Genomic DNA, 18,010 nt, shown 5'->3' with positions numbered 1-18,010 from the left:
CCCAAACCAGTCATGACGTAAATCAAAGCACAGTATGTAGGAACAACCAGGAGACTGCATCAAGTGTAGGTTCTGGAGCCAAACTAAAATCCTGACCCAGAAGCAAAATCTGTCACATAAACTCTTCCCCTCTTCAAAAGAAGGCTGTTTAAGAAAGTTTGAGAAACACAAACATTACAAAGTTTATATTAGGAAAGAAAGCATTCATTAAACTACTGGAATAAATTAAAGTGCCATAAAAACTTTAAAATTCAGACAACAGCCTATAGCTGACCAGCTATGCACCGGAAGAGCACTTTTAGCTCTCTAAACAGAGATAATGAAAAAAATTAAACTTCTAAATATTCTTCAACATTTCCTAGAACCAGACTATTTCAAAATGAAACCAGTTTTGTATCATATACACTTTAAAAACCAAAACAAACCAGGTAATGAGAAGCATACTTTCATCATGCCTAGTTACTTTTAAGTAGCTGCTATTTCTTTGTCTCTTCACCTTTAGTACACTATAAAATCCAATACTCCTGATGTCCACTTGCCATTAATGCTTTTATTATTTTATTATAATTTCTATCTGAATTTCATATTCACTTTCTACCTTAATGCCATGGTTATCTTCACTTTTCTCATCTCTTCCCAAATCCTCCCTGGATCACCTACCTTGCTATTCCTCTGTCACCGCTCATTTATACATCAATTTTACAGCCCTTCACAAGTTTTTGAAACACATGTCACTCTTACAGCTGTGAACAGAAATAAAAGTGATGCTGCTCAAATTGTTATTTGAATTTGTTACAAATAGGCTTTTTGTACTACAGATTGATTAGACGCCAATATACAACTGTCCAATAAAAGGATTTTAACAGTAAAATCAGATGTACAAGGGGTACCCACATTCAATCACTGTTAAGCACAGAAGATACCAGTAATGATTTCACTTCTCAGAACAATCAAAATCTGGTTTCTAATGGAGACATTCCTCTCTACAAACCTATAATGAACCAAAATCCCTTCATGCCATGACAATACTACCATCAGGTAAGGGAAACCATAAACAACTTTAAAAACTGATTTATATACACCCCAATTTAAAAAGCAGTAATAATGTTTTGTTCTTCCTATTCTTCCCCCCAAGACCATTTTTACATTAGGGCCAGACTTCACGTAAATTGAAAACAAAAACTTCTTAGAGATAATCAGATTCTGAAAAACTGCATGAAAACTCTAATGAGTGTTGCCACAAAAATAACTAATCTACTAAATACATCATCTGCAAGTAGCCAGCTGACCAATTACTATTAGATACAAAATGCCAGACTTGCTAAAGCATGTGTCCTATCTGGTAAGGGAATCACAAGATATACAGGAAGGGAGAGGATTATCGTGTAGGAGTCATGGGGGAAGGGCAGGGAGAACAAAGAACACGTTTATTTTAAAAAACAGGCCTCCCGAGTACCACTACTCAGGAAGCTATTCATTTTTTTAATTTGTGAGGACTCCTGTAAGTATTTACACGTAGCCACTAAAAAAATCTTGTCTAACATAACTTGCTGTAAATTACACTTGATGTTCTAAAAGCAAGAACAAATAAACAAATACACAGGATAAATCATAGGTGTTCTGTCTTTTAGAATGCTTTTAACATGTTTGACTTCATTATCAATTATGCCCATTTTTAGGTATAAAAACCTATTAAGACAATACAGAAAGCCACTCATCTACCACAGGTAACGCCCAGATTTTCAGTATTACCAGAATACAGCACATTATGTTTTCCACACTACACTGATACACACTCCAGCTGGGGGACAATTCTGTATCAAGATTTCCATTTCCTGACTCCAGCCCCTCCGCCACCTCCCCTTATTCAAACACAATTGGTAAATTCTTTCAGCAAGGAAATAATATTGTTACTTTGAACCCACTGTATAAAAAATGGAATTAATGACAAATGAATTCTGCTCTATAGAAAGAGAATAAACAGAAAACGTTTCCATATTGCTTATGGCTATTATGTGAATACAGCCAGACAGCCAGATGTGCTCTCTACAAACATGCTACTTGTCTGGCCTTTAGCACAGGTAAAAGGCTGCCTTCCTTTCTAAATAAAAAGCTTGGATTTATAACTTTCATGCTTCTCTTCAGCAACTCGGAAAACTTCTCTTCTTCCTTTTTCAGAACATTACCAAAAAAAGGTGACACTCAAGACTCATAGATCCTGGCAAAAGTCTACTTCACAGAAAAAACAGGATTTAACTGCAAGTAATTGAACAACCACACTGCACTACTGATGTATCACATCTGACCACTTTCTCCATTGAGGAGCCAGATACATAGGACCTACCTGAAATTTTACTTCCATGTGAAATTTTGGTTCTTTTCAAATCCTTGGTTTACCGATCGCTCTCAAGTGCTCTGTGTCACTTAAAGCAATATGGGGCAATGTAAATATGACCACAACAAAGGGCAGCCAATACACAAACCTGGTAGACATAACCAAAACAACACCGAACTTTGTATCTCAAGTCCCTCATGACCCAGATGACTGCATCCAGAGCAAAGAGTTTACAATACATATTCTTCATGTAAATGAGTTTTTATTTTAAGAAGACCAACCTAGTATCTTAGCACTAAGGCTATTAAAGTTTTCTAAGATGCTAACATAGTGTCACAATGCTGGTAATAGCCTACAACCCCTGAAAGATAAGAACAGTTTAAGTATATGAAGCATAGTTCTGGCATATACATATATATGCACATACATTAATCAAACTCAATTTGCCTTTTTATTTTTTTTAATAGAATGACCTTCAATAATTACTTTTGTAACACTCTAAGTTCCTGATGCACCACTACTGTTCCTGGCTACACAGGCTTCAAACTTAAAGCAGCAACTCTGGCTGCAAGCACCACTTCTAAGAACTTACAATCAAGACTAGTTATGAATACATAATAGAAAGAACTCACAGCAAGAACTAATTATTATTTTTATTATTTGACTTTTATATTTATTTTCCCTATAAACTCACATTGTGACTGTAAATTCATGAACCAGAGAATTTTTTTTCATTTTAAATTCTAAGAGCCATGATACACACTCCACTAAGTATCATCAAACAAAAAGCCACCCCATGCTTTGTAACATTTCCTTGTTCAACATCATCATTAATACTACCACAAGAAATTTCTGTCACCTAATCCCGCTCATATTAATGTCCCTAGAGAAGTATCAAAGCATTATCCAAAGTCAGAGCCACTTACTCTAAACAACAGACAGTCACCACCATGGAGAAAAACCAAATCATTACCAAAAGGCAAAGAAGGGAAGTGATTTAGACAAGACTACAAAGTGAATCAGCAATAAACCGAGGACTTCAGTCCAAACTGACAGCACCTTAACTCAGTTAATTTTGCCTTTTTGTTAAAACTACTTTGTGGACTTCTACCCTTCCTATCTCCAGGGAATAAAGACCCCAAAAGTAACTCTCTCTAGCAAAAGCAACCCTGGGTACTTCCACACAACAGTTCCATGAGGATGAGGATGATGTTCGCCAGAAACCACAGGAGATCAAATACCGTTTTGCTAAGCCTGGCAACAGCAATGCATGTGACACAATATACAGAGTTTTATCTGAAACAGAAGTTAAAATTGTAATACAGAAGTATAAAGAAAAATGAAAATCAGGAGGAATAAAGCAAGAAACAGAAATAAAAACATGATAGTTTTAAGACTGAATATTAAGTCTAGGCTTCCAGATACAGTTAAGAGGACACCTCTGCTTGCAAATATGTCAGGCAGGGCTAGAACAATGAGCATTCGAGGCTCATATGCAACATTTATGCATGTACTTCTAAGCAGAAGCAGTCCCACTGGTTTCTTCAGGACATCAAACACAGTTAAGTTTCTAAGCATAAACACCTGCAAGACAAGGACTGACAACCTGAAAGACTCCTCTTTCTTGTTTTAAAGTCCATTGCAAAAGGTTTTTCAAAAAAACAATCACCATGCCAGCAGAGAAGAAGGTACCCAGTCACTGAAAAATTAAATCCATCTCAAATGGTAACCATGCAATATTTGGGGCTCTTTCCTTATCAAAGTTTTTTGTAATTTGTTCGGATCAATTCCATGATTCTGTCTCCTCAAGTATTTTAGCTTCAACTGCTGCTATAATTTTCCTTGCTGTAACACTACACGTAGCTGGCACAAAGATGGTCTCTCCATCACGTTCTAAATGAAAGACACATTACAAAAGAATACAGCTCTAGTGCCTCAAACAAATCAGTGCAAACACCTCATTACTGAGGCAATCCTGACCGGCCCAAAAGCCACCTCACGATGTTTCTGATGAAACTTAACAATATCTATATTTTTCTGTGTGACTTTTCACTGTAAAAACAGGTGCTAAAATGAACAATTTCCCTGCAGTGTTTGCAACACTAACACTGCCGCATAATGTCAGTGCAGATCAAATTCCATTGTCTAAAATGATAGGATTTAAAGCATAAATATCAAGCAGCTAACTAATTAAAATAATGAACTCATGCACTTCTTTTCCTCCCAGTAGCTTCACCATTTCACAGCAGCTCTGACAATACAGATAAAAGGCAACGTGCAGATTACAGGCACAAAACCACGGTATTTCAACCACTTAGTGTAACCTTTAGAAAAAAACACAGTACACATTTCTTCTGTAATTATCCCTGCACTTGATTCAAGGATGATTGCCAGAATTTTACAAACCTGCTCTGAAACATAAACTCAAGAAGTGGGGATCAGGGCGTGAAAGCAAACCCAAACCTTGATGTATCTCCCTCTCGCTGCCTCCCTCCACCTCCTCCCCGGCACAACAGGAGCCTGCTGTCTGTAGCAGATCACTTTTGCTTTGTCTACCCCAATTCAGCAGTCCCGGGACAACTTCTGTCCCCGCGGCCCCGCGCTGTAGATTCGTCCCAAGTTTGCGTGTCCACACGCACAGACACACGGACGTGCACAGACAGACACCCACGCGCAGGGAGGCGGCGGGTGCCTGACTCCCCCCCCCAAAATCCAAGGAAAAGGCGCACCTCCAAAGGGGAAGGAAGGGCGCAATCCGCTCCCCAGGACGGGACCCCCAGCACCACGCGATGCTGCCGCCCAGACCCAGCGCCGTGTTGGTGCCTCCGTTCCCTCCCCGCTCACCGGTGGGCGCGCTGTCGAGGATGCGGAGGTCGTAGGCCCCGGAGCAGCGGTAGTTGGCGGCGGTGCCGTTGTCCCACACCACGACCACCTCCTCCGGGCTCTCGAAGCTGCGCACGGTGCCCACATGGCCCTCGCCGCCATCCTGCTTCCCCCACTTCCAGTCCGGGCCGCGGACCACCCGGGCCCCGACTCCTTCCACCATCACCCGGTTGTTCCGCGAGCTGCTCATCCCGGCGGTGGAGCCCCGGGGCGGATGGAGGGGGCGCGCAGCCCGCAGCCGGCGGAGGGGGACCCCGATGGGGGCGGCTACCTCGGGCGCCGGGCGGGAATCTCCGTCCGGCTCTTCTCCTTGCTCGCTCGCTCGTTCCCTTCTTTCGTTCTTCGCTCCCTACGCGCCCATTCCCCGGCCCCAGCGGCGCCCCCCACCCGCTCCCACCGCCGGCCCCGCTCCCGCCGCTACATCCGGGACCTGCGGCCGCGACGGCGCCGGCTCCAGGGAGACCGGCGGGGCCGCCCCCGCCCCGCCGCGCCTGCGCAGCCGCCGCGGCGGGCGCGTCACTCGAGCGCCCCCTGCGGAGCCGCGGCGGGCACTGCCCCGCGCCCTGCCCGGCTCGGGGCCGCGCCCGAGGGAAGGGCCGGGAGCGGGGCAGCGAGCCGGGGCCGCGCCCGAGGGAAGGGCCGGGAGCGGGGCAGCGAGCCGGGGCCGCGCCCGAGGGAAGGGCCGGGAGCGGGGCAGCGAGCCGGGGCCGCGCCCGAGGGAAGGGCCGGGAGCGGGGCAGCGAGCCGGGGCCGCGCGTCCCTGCCGCAGCGCTGGCGGAGGCTCCAGCAGGTCCCCAGCCCGGCCATTCCTTCGGGAATCGCGGCGTCCTGCCGCCGAGGGCTGTCGCACCGCCCCGCCCGGCCCTGAGGTGATGAGGTGTGGCCGAACCGCCCACCTCCTTCTCCATCCACAAGGTGCTCCTATTGCCTATGCTTCAGTGGCAGAGGGATTATCAATTGAATTTTATCAACTAAGTCATGAGTGATCTACCTTAGGTAAACCATCAAATGCTTTGGGCTGGAAGGGTCCTTGATGATCATCTGGTTACAACCCACCTGCCATGGGCAGGAACAACTTCCAATAGACCAGGTTGCTCAAATCCCCATCCAAAGCAACCTTGAACACTTCCATGGATGGGACATTTAATGAATCTACAATTCTATGATTTCAAAGCAGTGTTTTCTCATTTTCGATTTATTATTGTGTCCTCACATCCCACTTTCTTTTCAGACTGTAGATGTGAGGCTTGCGTACTACCGAGATGAAGTTGGTGGGGCCACACTTTTGTACCCAGGAACATTTTAAGCTGTGTTCAGGTGCTCCAGTCTGCCGAAGGGAGTAATCAGTACCTCCACCTGCCCTTCCCACCTCAGAGGATCCTTCACAGAGGATGTACTTGCTCAAACTTTGAGCAAATAGCTGCAATGTAATTCTTCATAAACTACCCTCTTCGTTAGCACTCTCGTGACACTCAAGTATTTCCTTTAACTCCACACAACCTTGCCAATCTTTTATAGAATGATTCTTCGTTTTAAAAATGGTCCTCCATTGCTTTTATGTCTCCTTCTTTTGTGTGTCACCTTTTTAAAAGGCATCTATCCTGAAGGACAGGAAAGTCTGAACCAGACAAAAGAAAACCATTTCTTAGTCAACAGGGTTATGGCTAAAAAAATGCATACCTTATGTTCTGGGTATTTTTACTGGTTTTGTGCTTTCTTACGCCTTTGTGGTTATCAATACAGCTAGAAGAGTCTACAAAGTCATCTCCTGACTTCTTTTGTGCAGATTTTTACAAAAGGTAAAACACAGCAGAATAATATGGACATGTAACCACCAGGCCACCACATTCCTCATATAATTTATTCCTTCTAAAACCCTGCTCAGGCTGAAGAATGTTACCTCTAACATGATGTTGTGTCCTGACAATGGACAATCCCAAGCAGTGTCCAATTTCTGCTCCTGCAGTGGAAACCTCAAAGCCCAACAGATACCACACAGCTGTCAGGCAGTGTGGGTTTTATGGCACATGTTCCTCCTTATACAAAAGCTACCCACAGCTTGTACTAGCTTATTGCATTGGTACATGGCAGAATTTCCCAGAAATTCTGGAGGTTTCTTAATGTATCAAAGATCTAGCTGGAGTCTTGTAGGAATAATGTGCCTATCTGCCTCATTCTACTTTTTCGTGCTTTGATAGTTATGGACAAGTATAAATTTCACACATGCCTAAGGATAACCCAGAGTATGTTTTTCTATTACTCTGGTACAGATAGATAAAGAAGGCTTTTTGTAATCAGGAAAGGTATTTCTTTTCAGGAAAAGAAATAACTAATGAAGTCTGAGATCAGAATTAGTTCTCCTGGAGAGAATCTGAGAAGTTCATCCCTTACATTAATTATTCCATAAAGACTATATTCTAAATTACAGACCTTAAGAGAATCTGCTGCTGCTGCAGCTCAGCAGCAATGTATGTGGGTAGGTATTATCCTGGAGCTTCTTATCTCCCAATAATCCTTCTGACGACTCATGCTCTATCACAATAACCCGTGCTCTCCTCCTACTCTCCTGCTTTTTCTATCAGATGATTTACTTGCAAAAACCAGACTCTCTAAAGATGGTGGATCATTTCAGAGGTGTCTTAGATACACAAGAGCGTAAGTAATAACTGGAACCCAGTATCTATTGCGCTGAATGAGACTACTCCCTCAATAGCTGACAGGGAGTTCTTTACCAGATCAAAATACTTGTACTACTTTATTTGAGTGGAAGAAAATGAAGGATGGATAGACTGGGCTGATGTATTTATGTGCCAGTGAGTTCATGACTAATTTTTGCACTCTAATCTCCCATTAGCATTTTCTACTCTATATGGCCACAAAGTTGTGGAAGGTGCAAAATTGTCATTGGCTACGTGATTCAATTTTCCAGAATCCCAAATATGTTATTATATTGTCTCTTTGAATCATACTTTATAGTCCATATTCTTTGCTCCTGTTTAACCAACTAGTAAAGAAAAAAGGATATTTAGCTCTTGAATATTTTATTTGAATTAGCCTTCAAAATAAGCACTAAATGCCATTTTCAGATGGAGATTTAAAAAGTGACATCAGGGCACAGAAAAATAATATAGCTTTGGAGAAAGATTTTCAAGTTTTGTTGGACAGTTAAGTGGTCCTATCTTGATATTTTTCTGGTATCAGCCACAGCATTAGTGTTAGAATAATAAGCGAGAAAACCTAATTCTGAATAAGGACCAGAAGACTACTGGAGACTCACAGGAGTGTCGATAGAAGAATCAGAATGTAATAGCAAGAAGAAGAAGAGAACTTTAAATTTTGAAAAAAATATAAATAAAACAAGCAGAAGTATAAACAAGATAAAGATTCCATAGAAAGTTGGATCCAATTGACATATTGTGACAAGAAAAGTGACAGACACCACATTTTCAGATATGTGTCAGCATTTTCTTTAGAAGCTGGGAAACTAGCCACAGTAACACCTTAAGGGAAGAATTCATATTCATTTTTCAGCTGAGAAAAACCCTTGTTGGCTTAAGGCCTTTTGTGAGGCAGAAGGTGTTAGCTCCTTGGCTGGCTGGTTGTACACAAAACAAATTGATGTGGATTTGCAGTTGTCTCTAACAATTCTCTGGTCCTTCAATAGGACTGTTTTCTTCTCCTGATGTATGCCAAGAGTGTCTCTGAATTTGAATTTGCCTCCAATTGCAGCCATTTTACAGAAAAGAAGAGAAGGGAGAAGGGATGAGAAAGAGAAAGGAGAAGGCAAGAGAAGAGAGAAGAAGAGAGAGAAGAGATGCAAGTTTCTTACCTTCCATTTTCAAATTACTCTGCGTATTTGAGGAGAGGAGAACTGTTGGTGACCAGTAACCAGCCAGATGTGACCCCATTCGCCACAACCATGTAAGCCCTTTCCTTCAGCCAGTTCTTCACCTAGTGCATTGTGAACTGGCTCATCCCATGTTTGGGTAACTTGTCCAAAAGGATGATGTGAGGGACAGTATCAAAAGCCTTACTAAAATCCAGAAAAACTGTGTTCACTGTCTTCCCTTCAACCACTAGATGTGTGACTGTATCATACCAAACTGGTTAAACAGGACTGTCCCTTGTGAATCCATGTGCTCACACTACAGGTAATTTATCAGTCCTCAGATTGTGGAGGAAAATGCCATCTAAGCCCTCAATACTATAATTGGCAGACAATTTATTTCTTTGCTTTTCAGGTCTAGAATGTAAAAATTGCACTTATAACCCCCCCTCAAACCTAGAACCAGTAGAAGAATGGCACTATGGGGTTTTTTTCCCACTATTCTGACTGGCAGAGCAGCAATGCCTAAAACTGCTGCATCAGGAGCAACGTTCATCTGTGAAAGGCTTATTTACAATGTTGCTGGCCCTGTGAGACAGCACTTGCTTTGAACACCTCAGGTAGTTGTGGCAGAGCAGTTGAATCACAGGCTGGAGGAAGGGAATCCACAGTGCTTTAGGCAAACTCTCTCTAATTGCAAAGACTCATTCATATTCATGCAGTGCAGGAGTTCAGATGCTCAAAATGATCTAGTGAACAAGTTCTCTTCTGGCTACCCAAAATTATGTGTATTTGCTGAGTCTATCCCCCAGCTGGTGATTATGGTCTTCCTCACCACTTTCTGCCATACTGGAGCAATCCAGTAAGGAGCCAAGACAGAAGACCTCTGGCTTGTGCAGAATCCAGTGCTGTGCATACCCTGTAGCCTCCTTGGTTTTGTTAGAAAGCAAACACTTTATTAAGAGTGACTTTCTATAAGAGCAGCTGCCACCCTTCTGAAGGGTAGGGCAACTCTCAAGACAACTCTTGTAGAGTCACAGGAAATAGGACTTCGGAGAACATCCAGCCCATGCTCCTGCCCATCAAAGCCGTCAAGAAAGCTGCTTGTCTAAACTCTGCCTGGCTGTCTTTCAGATCTGCAAAATGTCATGCTCCAGGAGGAAATTCCAATGTAAGTACTTGCCTGGATTGAAGAGAGGCTTTGATGGAAGTTTTTCTGGACTGTCTTGTTTGATTAAAGATGAACTTGCTGTGTAGTATCAGGAACACAAAATGGAAACAGACCACAGAAAGGGAACTGTGCTATCTGGAATACAGAAAGGGAACTGTGCCTTTTGCAGGAAAGAATTCTATATGAAAGACTTGCTTTTACACATGTCAGAAGAAAAAAAAAATCTCAACTTTTTGGAAAGACAGTTTTTAACTTGTAGAGTTGCAAGGTTTCATTTACTATCTTGCACAAATCCTGAGTTCTTAGAACTTGTCATATGAAGGAAATATATATAAATAGCTGCCCGTAAGTTGAGAAAGAACATCTAATTTGGATACAATGAGCAGACTGCAGTTTTCTTTTTAAATTACAGAGATAGAGCTTATAAATTTATACTGATCTGAGTCGAAAAATTCAGCTTCCTTAGTTCAAGACATTTTGGAACAAGCACATTTTTCACATTTTTTTAAATCTTCCTCCTGGAAACTGACAGCATTCTAGATTTTAATTTTCTGGTTTTCCTCAAAATGGATTTTATACCACAGTTCTTTCCTGTGGACAAAAGTACTAGGAAAAAAAATGAGGAAAAAGGAAGCTACTGGCCTATTCTTCTCTGTGTAACTACCTTAAGTAACTGAGGAAGACAGAAATATTGGCAAATTAGATAAACAATACTGTCTTACTGGAAAAAAAAAAAATGCTCTGAACTTTTTTTTTAATGAAATTATGTAACCCCACTCCACAGAAACTTCTGGTCTGATAAACATGCCACTTCTTTAAGTGAAAATGTACATAATGTACATTTTCTGGAACCCGAAGTACCAGTTAGGAACTGCAGGGCATATCCTGTTTATTATCCGTGGTTTAGTTGTCAAAAACAACCCTGATTCCGCAGCCTCTGCTGCCATCGCGAGGCCGTGAACCATCGCTCACGAATGATAAAACACACCCGTCGTCTTAACTTGTCGCACTCTATTTCCTCTGCTTTATTTACCAGATTAATTACCCCGGCACAATCCAATTTTCTTCCTCAATTTTCAGAAATGTCACGAATAATTGGCATTGCTTTTTTTCCTAGTTTCTGCAGATTAAAATATTTTTTATGCCAGATAGTGAGCAAGTTGTCATGCACCAGAGCAAATTGCCTTGGTGAGTTTGTTTTCCACTATGCTAATGACATCCCATATGAAACTGTTAATTAGAACAGATGTATTAACCCACAATGTCTATGAAACTGGATTTTCTTTTCTAAGGAGCTTTATCTCCTTTTCTAAAAAAGAAAAACAGCTTAGCAGAGAACAGAATAAAGAGACATAATTTCATTTTCCTGCTGGGAAAAAGAAGCACACCTATGGAGATCTGCAAAAAAATAATGGTTTTTGGGGTTGGGGGTTTTCTGGGGGGTTTTTGTATATAGCTAAAATCCTCAACATGTTGAAAAAAGTTTTAAGGTGTTAAGTTTTAGTGTGCTGAACTCTTTTGAGTGGAGAAGAAGTAAGAAACCTGTGAAGATAATCCAGAAGTTTTAAATATTCAAAGATAAAATAGAATAATTAAAAATTATGTAGCAGTCTAGGGCATACACACTACAATACCAGGTACTGATGTTAGCACATCTATACAAATTCTTCTACTTTAGCACACCTCACAGGATTCAAAAACATATACTTACCTGATATTTCCAAGGGTTTAGCCATATTTGTTTAATTTATAGATTATTTTTAAATTAGGTGATGCATTGCAAGGAGGAATTAATTTCTTCCTAGTATTAAATTTCCTGATTGCAAAGATTGTAAAGAAAGTACTTACTTGAAATTCTAAGATGTAATCAGAACCAGCTAGCTCATGTTTTTAGACTGGTAGGAAAATAAACTGTCTCCACGAGTCATCAAGATATTTTAAGAATGTTTTTACTTTATGTGCACAATAATCTTTGTTGCAATCAATGGGGCCAATCATGTGCATACAGTGTCCTGTGTCAAGTACAGGTTTGTCTTGTACTACAAAGGCATTCAGTATGCACTAAGTAATGCCTGAAAGATGAATACCAAAAAATACCTCTGTTTAATTTTAACAATCCTCCAAAATAGTAACAAACATTGAGCAACTCAAGTAGAATCTAAATTTTCTGTTTTGTCACAAGAAAATTGTTCCAGTCACAACATTATGTAATCGTAAATTCTAAGAAGCAATATTTGCAGTACACTGTGACAGACTTGTTGAAATATGTATTTATCTAAAACATGGCTAGGATTTTTTTTAAATTTAAAAAATCCATTGCTAAACAAGGCAAAATGCTTTGCATAAACATTTAAATGATACCTTTCACTTAAATTTGTATACAATTCATAGAAATAATTTTCCCTCTTAACATGCTAAATAAAATCTAAGAAATTACCTAAAGGAAGAAAATTAATTGAGCTTATTTCTGACTCCACTGAATTCAGTTAGGACCATACTGCTGATGTACATAGACTTTACCAAAATATATGAAGTTAGTTCACTGGGGAGGGAGGTGTTAAATGATTATAAATAATTCTAAGATATTTTGGTCTTTTGTGTGAAACACAACTATTTATCCTTTTATCTTCTTTGAAGTTATTATGAAGGAATGAAAACAGATAAATAAAACTGAGAATGCTTTACTGCAATATATCTTCCTTGAAGACAGGAAGAAACTTAACATGGGTTCAACATCCAGTTCTAGTGTGCTCTTTCAAAAATTCTTTAAGTTCTTTAGCAGCTTCTGTTAATATTTTTAATGAAAAAAATTGGTAAGACAGACGTTCTCAATTTGGTGGCTCACTTTCAACAGTCCTCTATTAGCCATTGTTTTGTATTTAGCAGTTTGCCAGCTGTAGTCAAAGGCAGGGAGCTGCTTTCATGCAAATCAAATCCTGCAAGAGTCATCCCGAGGGAGACAAATATTGAGCAGTCTTCCTGTTGCAGCAGCTATTGAAGTTATCTTCAGTCACCCTAACAGAGAGTAAAACAATACCACACCTGATGAATTGAAATGCATTTAATTGAAGGAAACATAGTTAACAGAAGAAGCAAAATTATCATAGAGCCACAGAATGGTCTGGGTTGGAAGGGACCATAAATAAAATCTAGTTACAACCCTCTGCCATAGGCTGGGATACCTTCCACTAGATTAGGTTGCTGAAAGCCTCACCCACTTTGGCCCTGAACACCTCCAGAGGTGGCACATCCACAGCTTCTCTGAAATCTTCAAATCTACCCTCATCCAATTTAAAGCCATTCCTGTGGATGTGACAGCCTGGTCAGAGAGTGAGAAAATTAGCTAAATTTTCCCAGAATCAGCTTGTGAGACTTTAGGGAGTTGAAGATAAACAACAGTAGCTTATTATCATGAACAACCTGCAGGTGTTGTTTTCCTACTCTGTTTTCCTGTTTTTCACAAGGATTGTTTATAAGAAAGGCACGTTGTTAATTATCCAATCAGGTGGAATGTATTGATTAATTGACCAATCTGGTCCATCTGTATTGGAACAATGTACAAAAAGAGTGAATTCAAAGTTAAGTGCAAATCAGCCTTTTGGTGAGTCTGTGTCTTTTCTTACCCAACAGTGACACATTCTCCCTTGTCCTACCACTACAAGCCCTCATAAAAAGTCCCTCTCCAGGTCTCCTGTAGCCCTCCATTGCATCCAAATGCAGCTTTAAGTGTCCCCAGGGCCTTCTCTTCTGCAGGATGAACAACTCCTGTTCTCTCAGTCTGTCTTCAAAGGTCCTCCAAGCCTCTGATAATTTTTGTGGCCCTCTACCAGGTCCACATCTTTCCTGTGCTGAGGACTCCACAGCTGGATGCAACACTCCAGGTGGGTTCTCACAAGAAAAAAATTAGAGGGGAAGAATCATCTCCCTTCCCTGCTGGCTACACTCCTTTTGACACTGCCCAGGATCCTATTGGCCTTCTGGGCTGTAAGCAATTGCCAGGTCATGTTGAATTTCTCATCCACCAAATAAGTTCTTACTGAATCCTTTGTTCTTTCCAATTTTACAGCCATAAAGAACTGAGAAATACTGCCCGATGGAGTAAAGAGAAGAAGCATGGAAGAAAAATACACAGATGCATGGGAATATGAAGATAATAGTAAGAGTAGCAAATCTTAAGAAAAGGACCAAAGAAGCAGTCCTTCCTAATGCCACAATTATTGATTTTTTCATGAACACCAAGAGTACACAGCCTGGGTTTTTCCATCTGAAATTTGAAGAGCCTCCAACACAGAGCATTTTCACTGACTTCATTCATATTTTAAAGAAAGACAAATAAATAATATCCATAAGGAAGACTTGAGAAATGCTGAATTGAATTTTTCAAATGCACTTTTTTTCTCCCATTCTCTTGCTGATAATAAACATCACCAACACTAGATGTATTTTCCTTAATGGAAATCTTTTCAGATGTTTTATGCATGGACTTCACACTTTTTAAGTATCCCAAGATAGTTTATGCTGACAAAAATGTGGTTTTCCTATTTTGTTAGATGAACTACAATGTTAAACAAACATTAAAATAATATAATCAAATGGAACCTTGAATTTTGAGCTCTGAGGTTAAAAGTCCCTTAGCCTCTCCTCAGAGGTACTGCACTGAAATCCATTCCAAGAGTGGGCTCCCAGAGAACTGCAGTGGGGCCAACTTGCAACTGTCCATTGGAATGTCAGTAAGGACATAATGATTCTGTCCCAAACCCCAGATGATCATAGAACCGCTGGCCTAAACAAAAGATAACATAAACATAGTGCAGACTTCTAGTGATAAAAGCAAATCAAACTGTGACTCTCCAATTGCTTCTGTCAATTATTATCTATTGCTTAAGCAAGATAAATTGGGAAATGTTGTATTGTGTTATTTGGTTTGTCCATGTTTTTCCCTTTTAGAAAACTGATTTCCCCCACACAGGAGGGGCAAATAAACACCCTTTTGTGACGCAGACAGCCTTGCACCCATTGTGGTTGAGCTATTAAATTCTGAGTCGAAATTAAATCACCCACCCAGGAGAAACAGAAAAACAAAAAACACCACCCACAACTGGCACCCTTCCGAGAATCTGGCACCTTCCCAGAGATCTGGAGCATGCAGCCAACCAAGGAAAGGGCCCACTGTGCCTCTGCCGCCCCGCTCCAAGGCAAGAGCACTACCCACCAAAAAGGGGTCGCTCCCACTTGGGGTAGCTTGCCAGCCAGGAGACTGAAAACGGTAACTCCAGCTGGAATACCGACAGTCTCTTCCGTGGAGGTTTTTGGGGCCCCGCAGCTGGCGCCAAGCTGCTGCGGTGTCCACTGAGAGTCTTCCTGGTGCCTCCCTGCTAGCTCCAACACAGTGGCTACAGGGGATGGACACCCTTCCGTGCTCAGGAGCGCGGGAGAGCGGATAAGGGTTATGAGCCCTTTCCTTGGAAGGCACTGTCAGCGGTGGTGAGGGAACCAGGAGGAGACAAATCCATATTGTACAAATCCGAGGTGTTTTGGTAGCTCCGAGGAAGCATCTGGAATGAGGAGCACAATGCTAGAAAGCCCCCAAGGGCACTGGAGCAGCCCCTTTCCTTATGGGGTGGAAACAAGGAAAGGGTTTGGCTATCCACCAAGGGGATAGAGGGGAGTGGGACACAAAGTAATTGTCAAGTAGGAGAACATATTGGGGAGCTGAGGAGGGGGGACCCCTGGCCCTTGGCCAATCACTTGACGCCCTTTGTGGAAGCTTCTAGAGAGTCTAGTGACAGACAAGGTGCCAGGAAAGGGCTATGGGGATTGTCAAGGAAATTTCTAGGAATTGGGAGGAGTGGGGATGGGATTGACATTTAGGGAAGGGGAGACAACTTGGGATGAAACCATAAATGAGGGGAAAACAGGGACAAACCAAATAACACAATACAGCAGGGAGACAATATGAAAGAACAGTCCTGTGCACTTTCGTTTCTGCTTAATCTATAATCCATTAGTAGTGGGTTGAGGCAATAGTTTTATAAAGCACTTGGAGAGAAGAGAGCATATTGCAAACAGAAACTCTCTCTGGGAATGTGGACTTTGCTTCTCTGAAAAAAAAATGCAGTAAATTTTCAAAACACCATAATGATAACCTTGTTTTTTCACACATGCATAATTTGCAATGACTCCATCACTTGGAAGTGGTTGTAGTATGAGCACAATACAGCCTTTTCTTTATCAGCTCTGCAAAATAAGTTGTAGGCCAAAGGACAACATTTTAAAGACTTTAAAAAACCCAACACCAGAACCGGAGGATCTGATGGGGATTGCTTGAAGCAGAAGGAAGTTATTAACATTACCGCTGTTGTCAATGTAGCAACATGTTTACACAGTAGAAAACCCAAACCCCACAGCCCTTCTCAGCGCATCATTTTTTTCAGTTTGCCAGCAACATGTCAAATGTGCCTGACCTTGTTGATATTCCCATGCGTAACCAACACAGGGTAGGTGGAAGTCCAAGATCAGATAAATCTCATCAACCTTTGTGCCTGAACGGTTTTTCAGGATTCAGTCTCTCTTGATTGTTGATCAAGTCATTAAACTGCTGGATTTGTATGACTCAAAGGTCTTCTCTAACCATCAACAGCCACACCTTCCACTTTTCAGTCAAATTGATGGATATGCATTTAGAAGCCTTCTAGACCCAAGGACACAGGCTGTGTCCTCTTCTTTCTCAGACATTTGGGATTTTTCTTTTCTCTAGATTTTGGGTGACTCAAGGATTCTTCAGCTTAATGAGGACAGGACTCAGATACAGAACAGTCTGCTGCAAGCAAAACCAGTTCCCCATTCAGATGTAGCAGGTCCCTCTGCATCTTAAAATCTAGTTGTCAGTTCAGCTTGTCTCTGAAGATTTCAAAGTTCACATTGCAGATGAAGCCTACATGTTCTCAAACTGAGCTATGTACTCCAGCTCTCCTACTAGAGTGTCCCTTCACGATAAATCCTGTTATCTGGGATGTACTGCACACACTCCCAGCAAGTCAGGGCCAAAACCTGGGTATGGTTATTCTCCATCAGCAGAGGAAGTGCAGCATTGATGACAGTAGGTTTCCACCCATTCGATTTCCTGTTTCTGTAACAGCTCTGGGGAAAAAAAAACAAACCCCAGACCATCCCTGCCTCTGCTTACCAACTCCCATACGCTTTTCAACTTTGGACAGCTGACTGTATAGGAAGAATAGGTATTTAAAAATTCTTCAGATCTCTGCAATACACTGTCATTAATCTTACCATGGTGAACAAAAACATTTTGGACCAAGATGTTTTATGTCAAAGCAGAATCTCTCTGGTAAGCTGTGTCTTAGTTAGGAGGAGCAGCAAATGAAAAAGGCCACATCTCCTTTTCTGTTGTTACTTTTTTTTTTTTTTGTAAATTTTGAAATTTGGATATAGCAAGAAAACACAGATAAGGTAAGAAGTGAAGTCTCACTGAGCAACGTCTGTCTTCTCTCAGCAGTTCATGGAGCTGGGCCATAAAATAAGGAGAGGAAAAGTACTTCTGTGTACTGTGGTGTGTGGATGCATCTCAAATAGCAGATGCTCAGCTCCAGGATCTTCGTGTTATCAGCTGTGCTCCTAGGATTTTGCCAAGGAAAAGACGCAGATACTGTGTATTTTTTTATAAAGCTGAGTTAGCAAACACAAGGGCCTTCAAGCAACAATCCATACAGCTGAAAAGGGAGCTGGCCAAAATTCTCTTGGGAATTGGAGATACCTCTACTCCTCTCTGGTCTTTACT

General features: G+C 41.4%; 1 protein-coding gene across 8 annotated transcripts in view; it reads right to left on the bottom strand.

Annotated features, from left to right (window-relative positions):
- MIB1 (MIB E3 ubiquitin protein ligase 1) overlaps nt 1-5,652 on the bottom strand; it is a 68,563-nt gene extending 62,911 nt beyond the window's left edge. For all 8 annotated transcript variants that reach the window (XM_021551557.4, XM_021551558.4, XM_031504016.3 and 5 more), the window contains exon 1: nt 5,180-5,652. In XM_021551557.4, coding sequence (XP_021407232.2) covers nt 5,180-5,408 — 229 coding nt within the window. In that variant the 5' untranslated portion in view covers nt 5,409-5,652. The remainder of the gene's footprint in view (nt 1-5,179) is intronic.
- Nucleotides 5,653-18,010: the final 12,358 nt, after the last annotated feature.

Source organism: Lonchura striata, chromosome 2 (assembly GCF_050655825.1).
Source record: "Lonchura striata isolate lonStrDom1 chromosome 2, ASM5065582v1, whole genome shotgun sequence".
NCBI classification, from domain to species: domain Eukaryota; kingdom Metazoa; phylum Chordata; class Aves; order Passeriformes; family Estrildidae; genus Lonchura; species Lonchura striata.
Note: the sequence above shows the minus strand (reverse complement) of the source record. Positions and strands in the feature narration are given on the sequence as shown.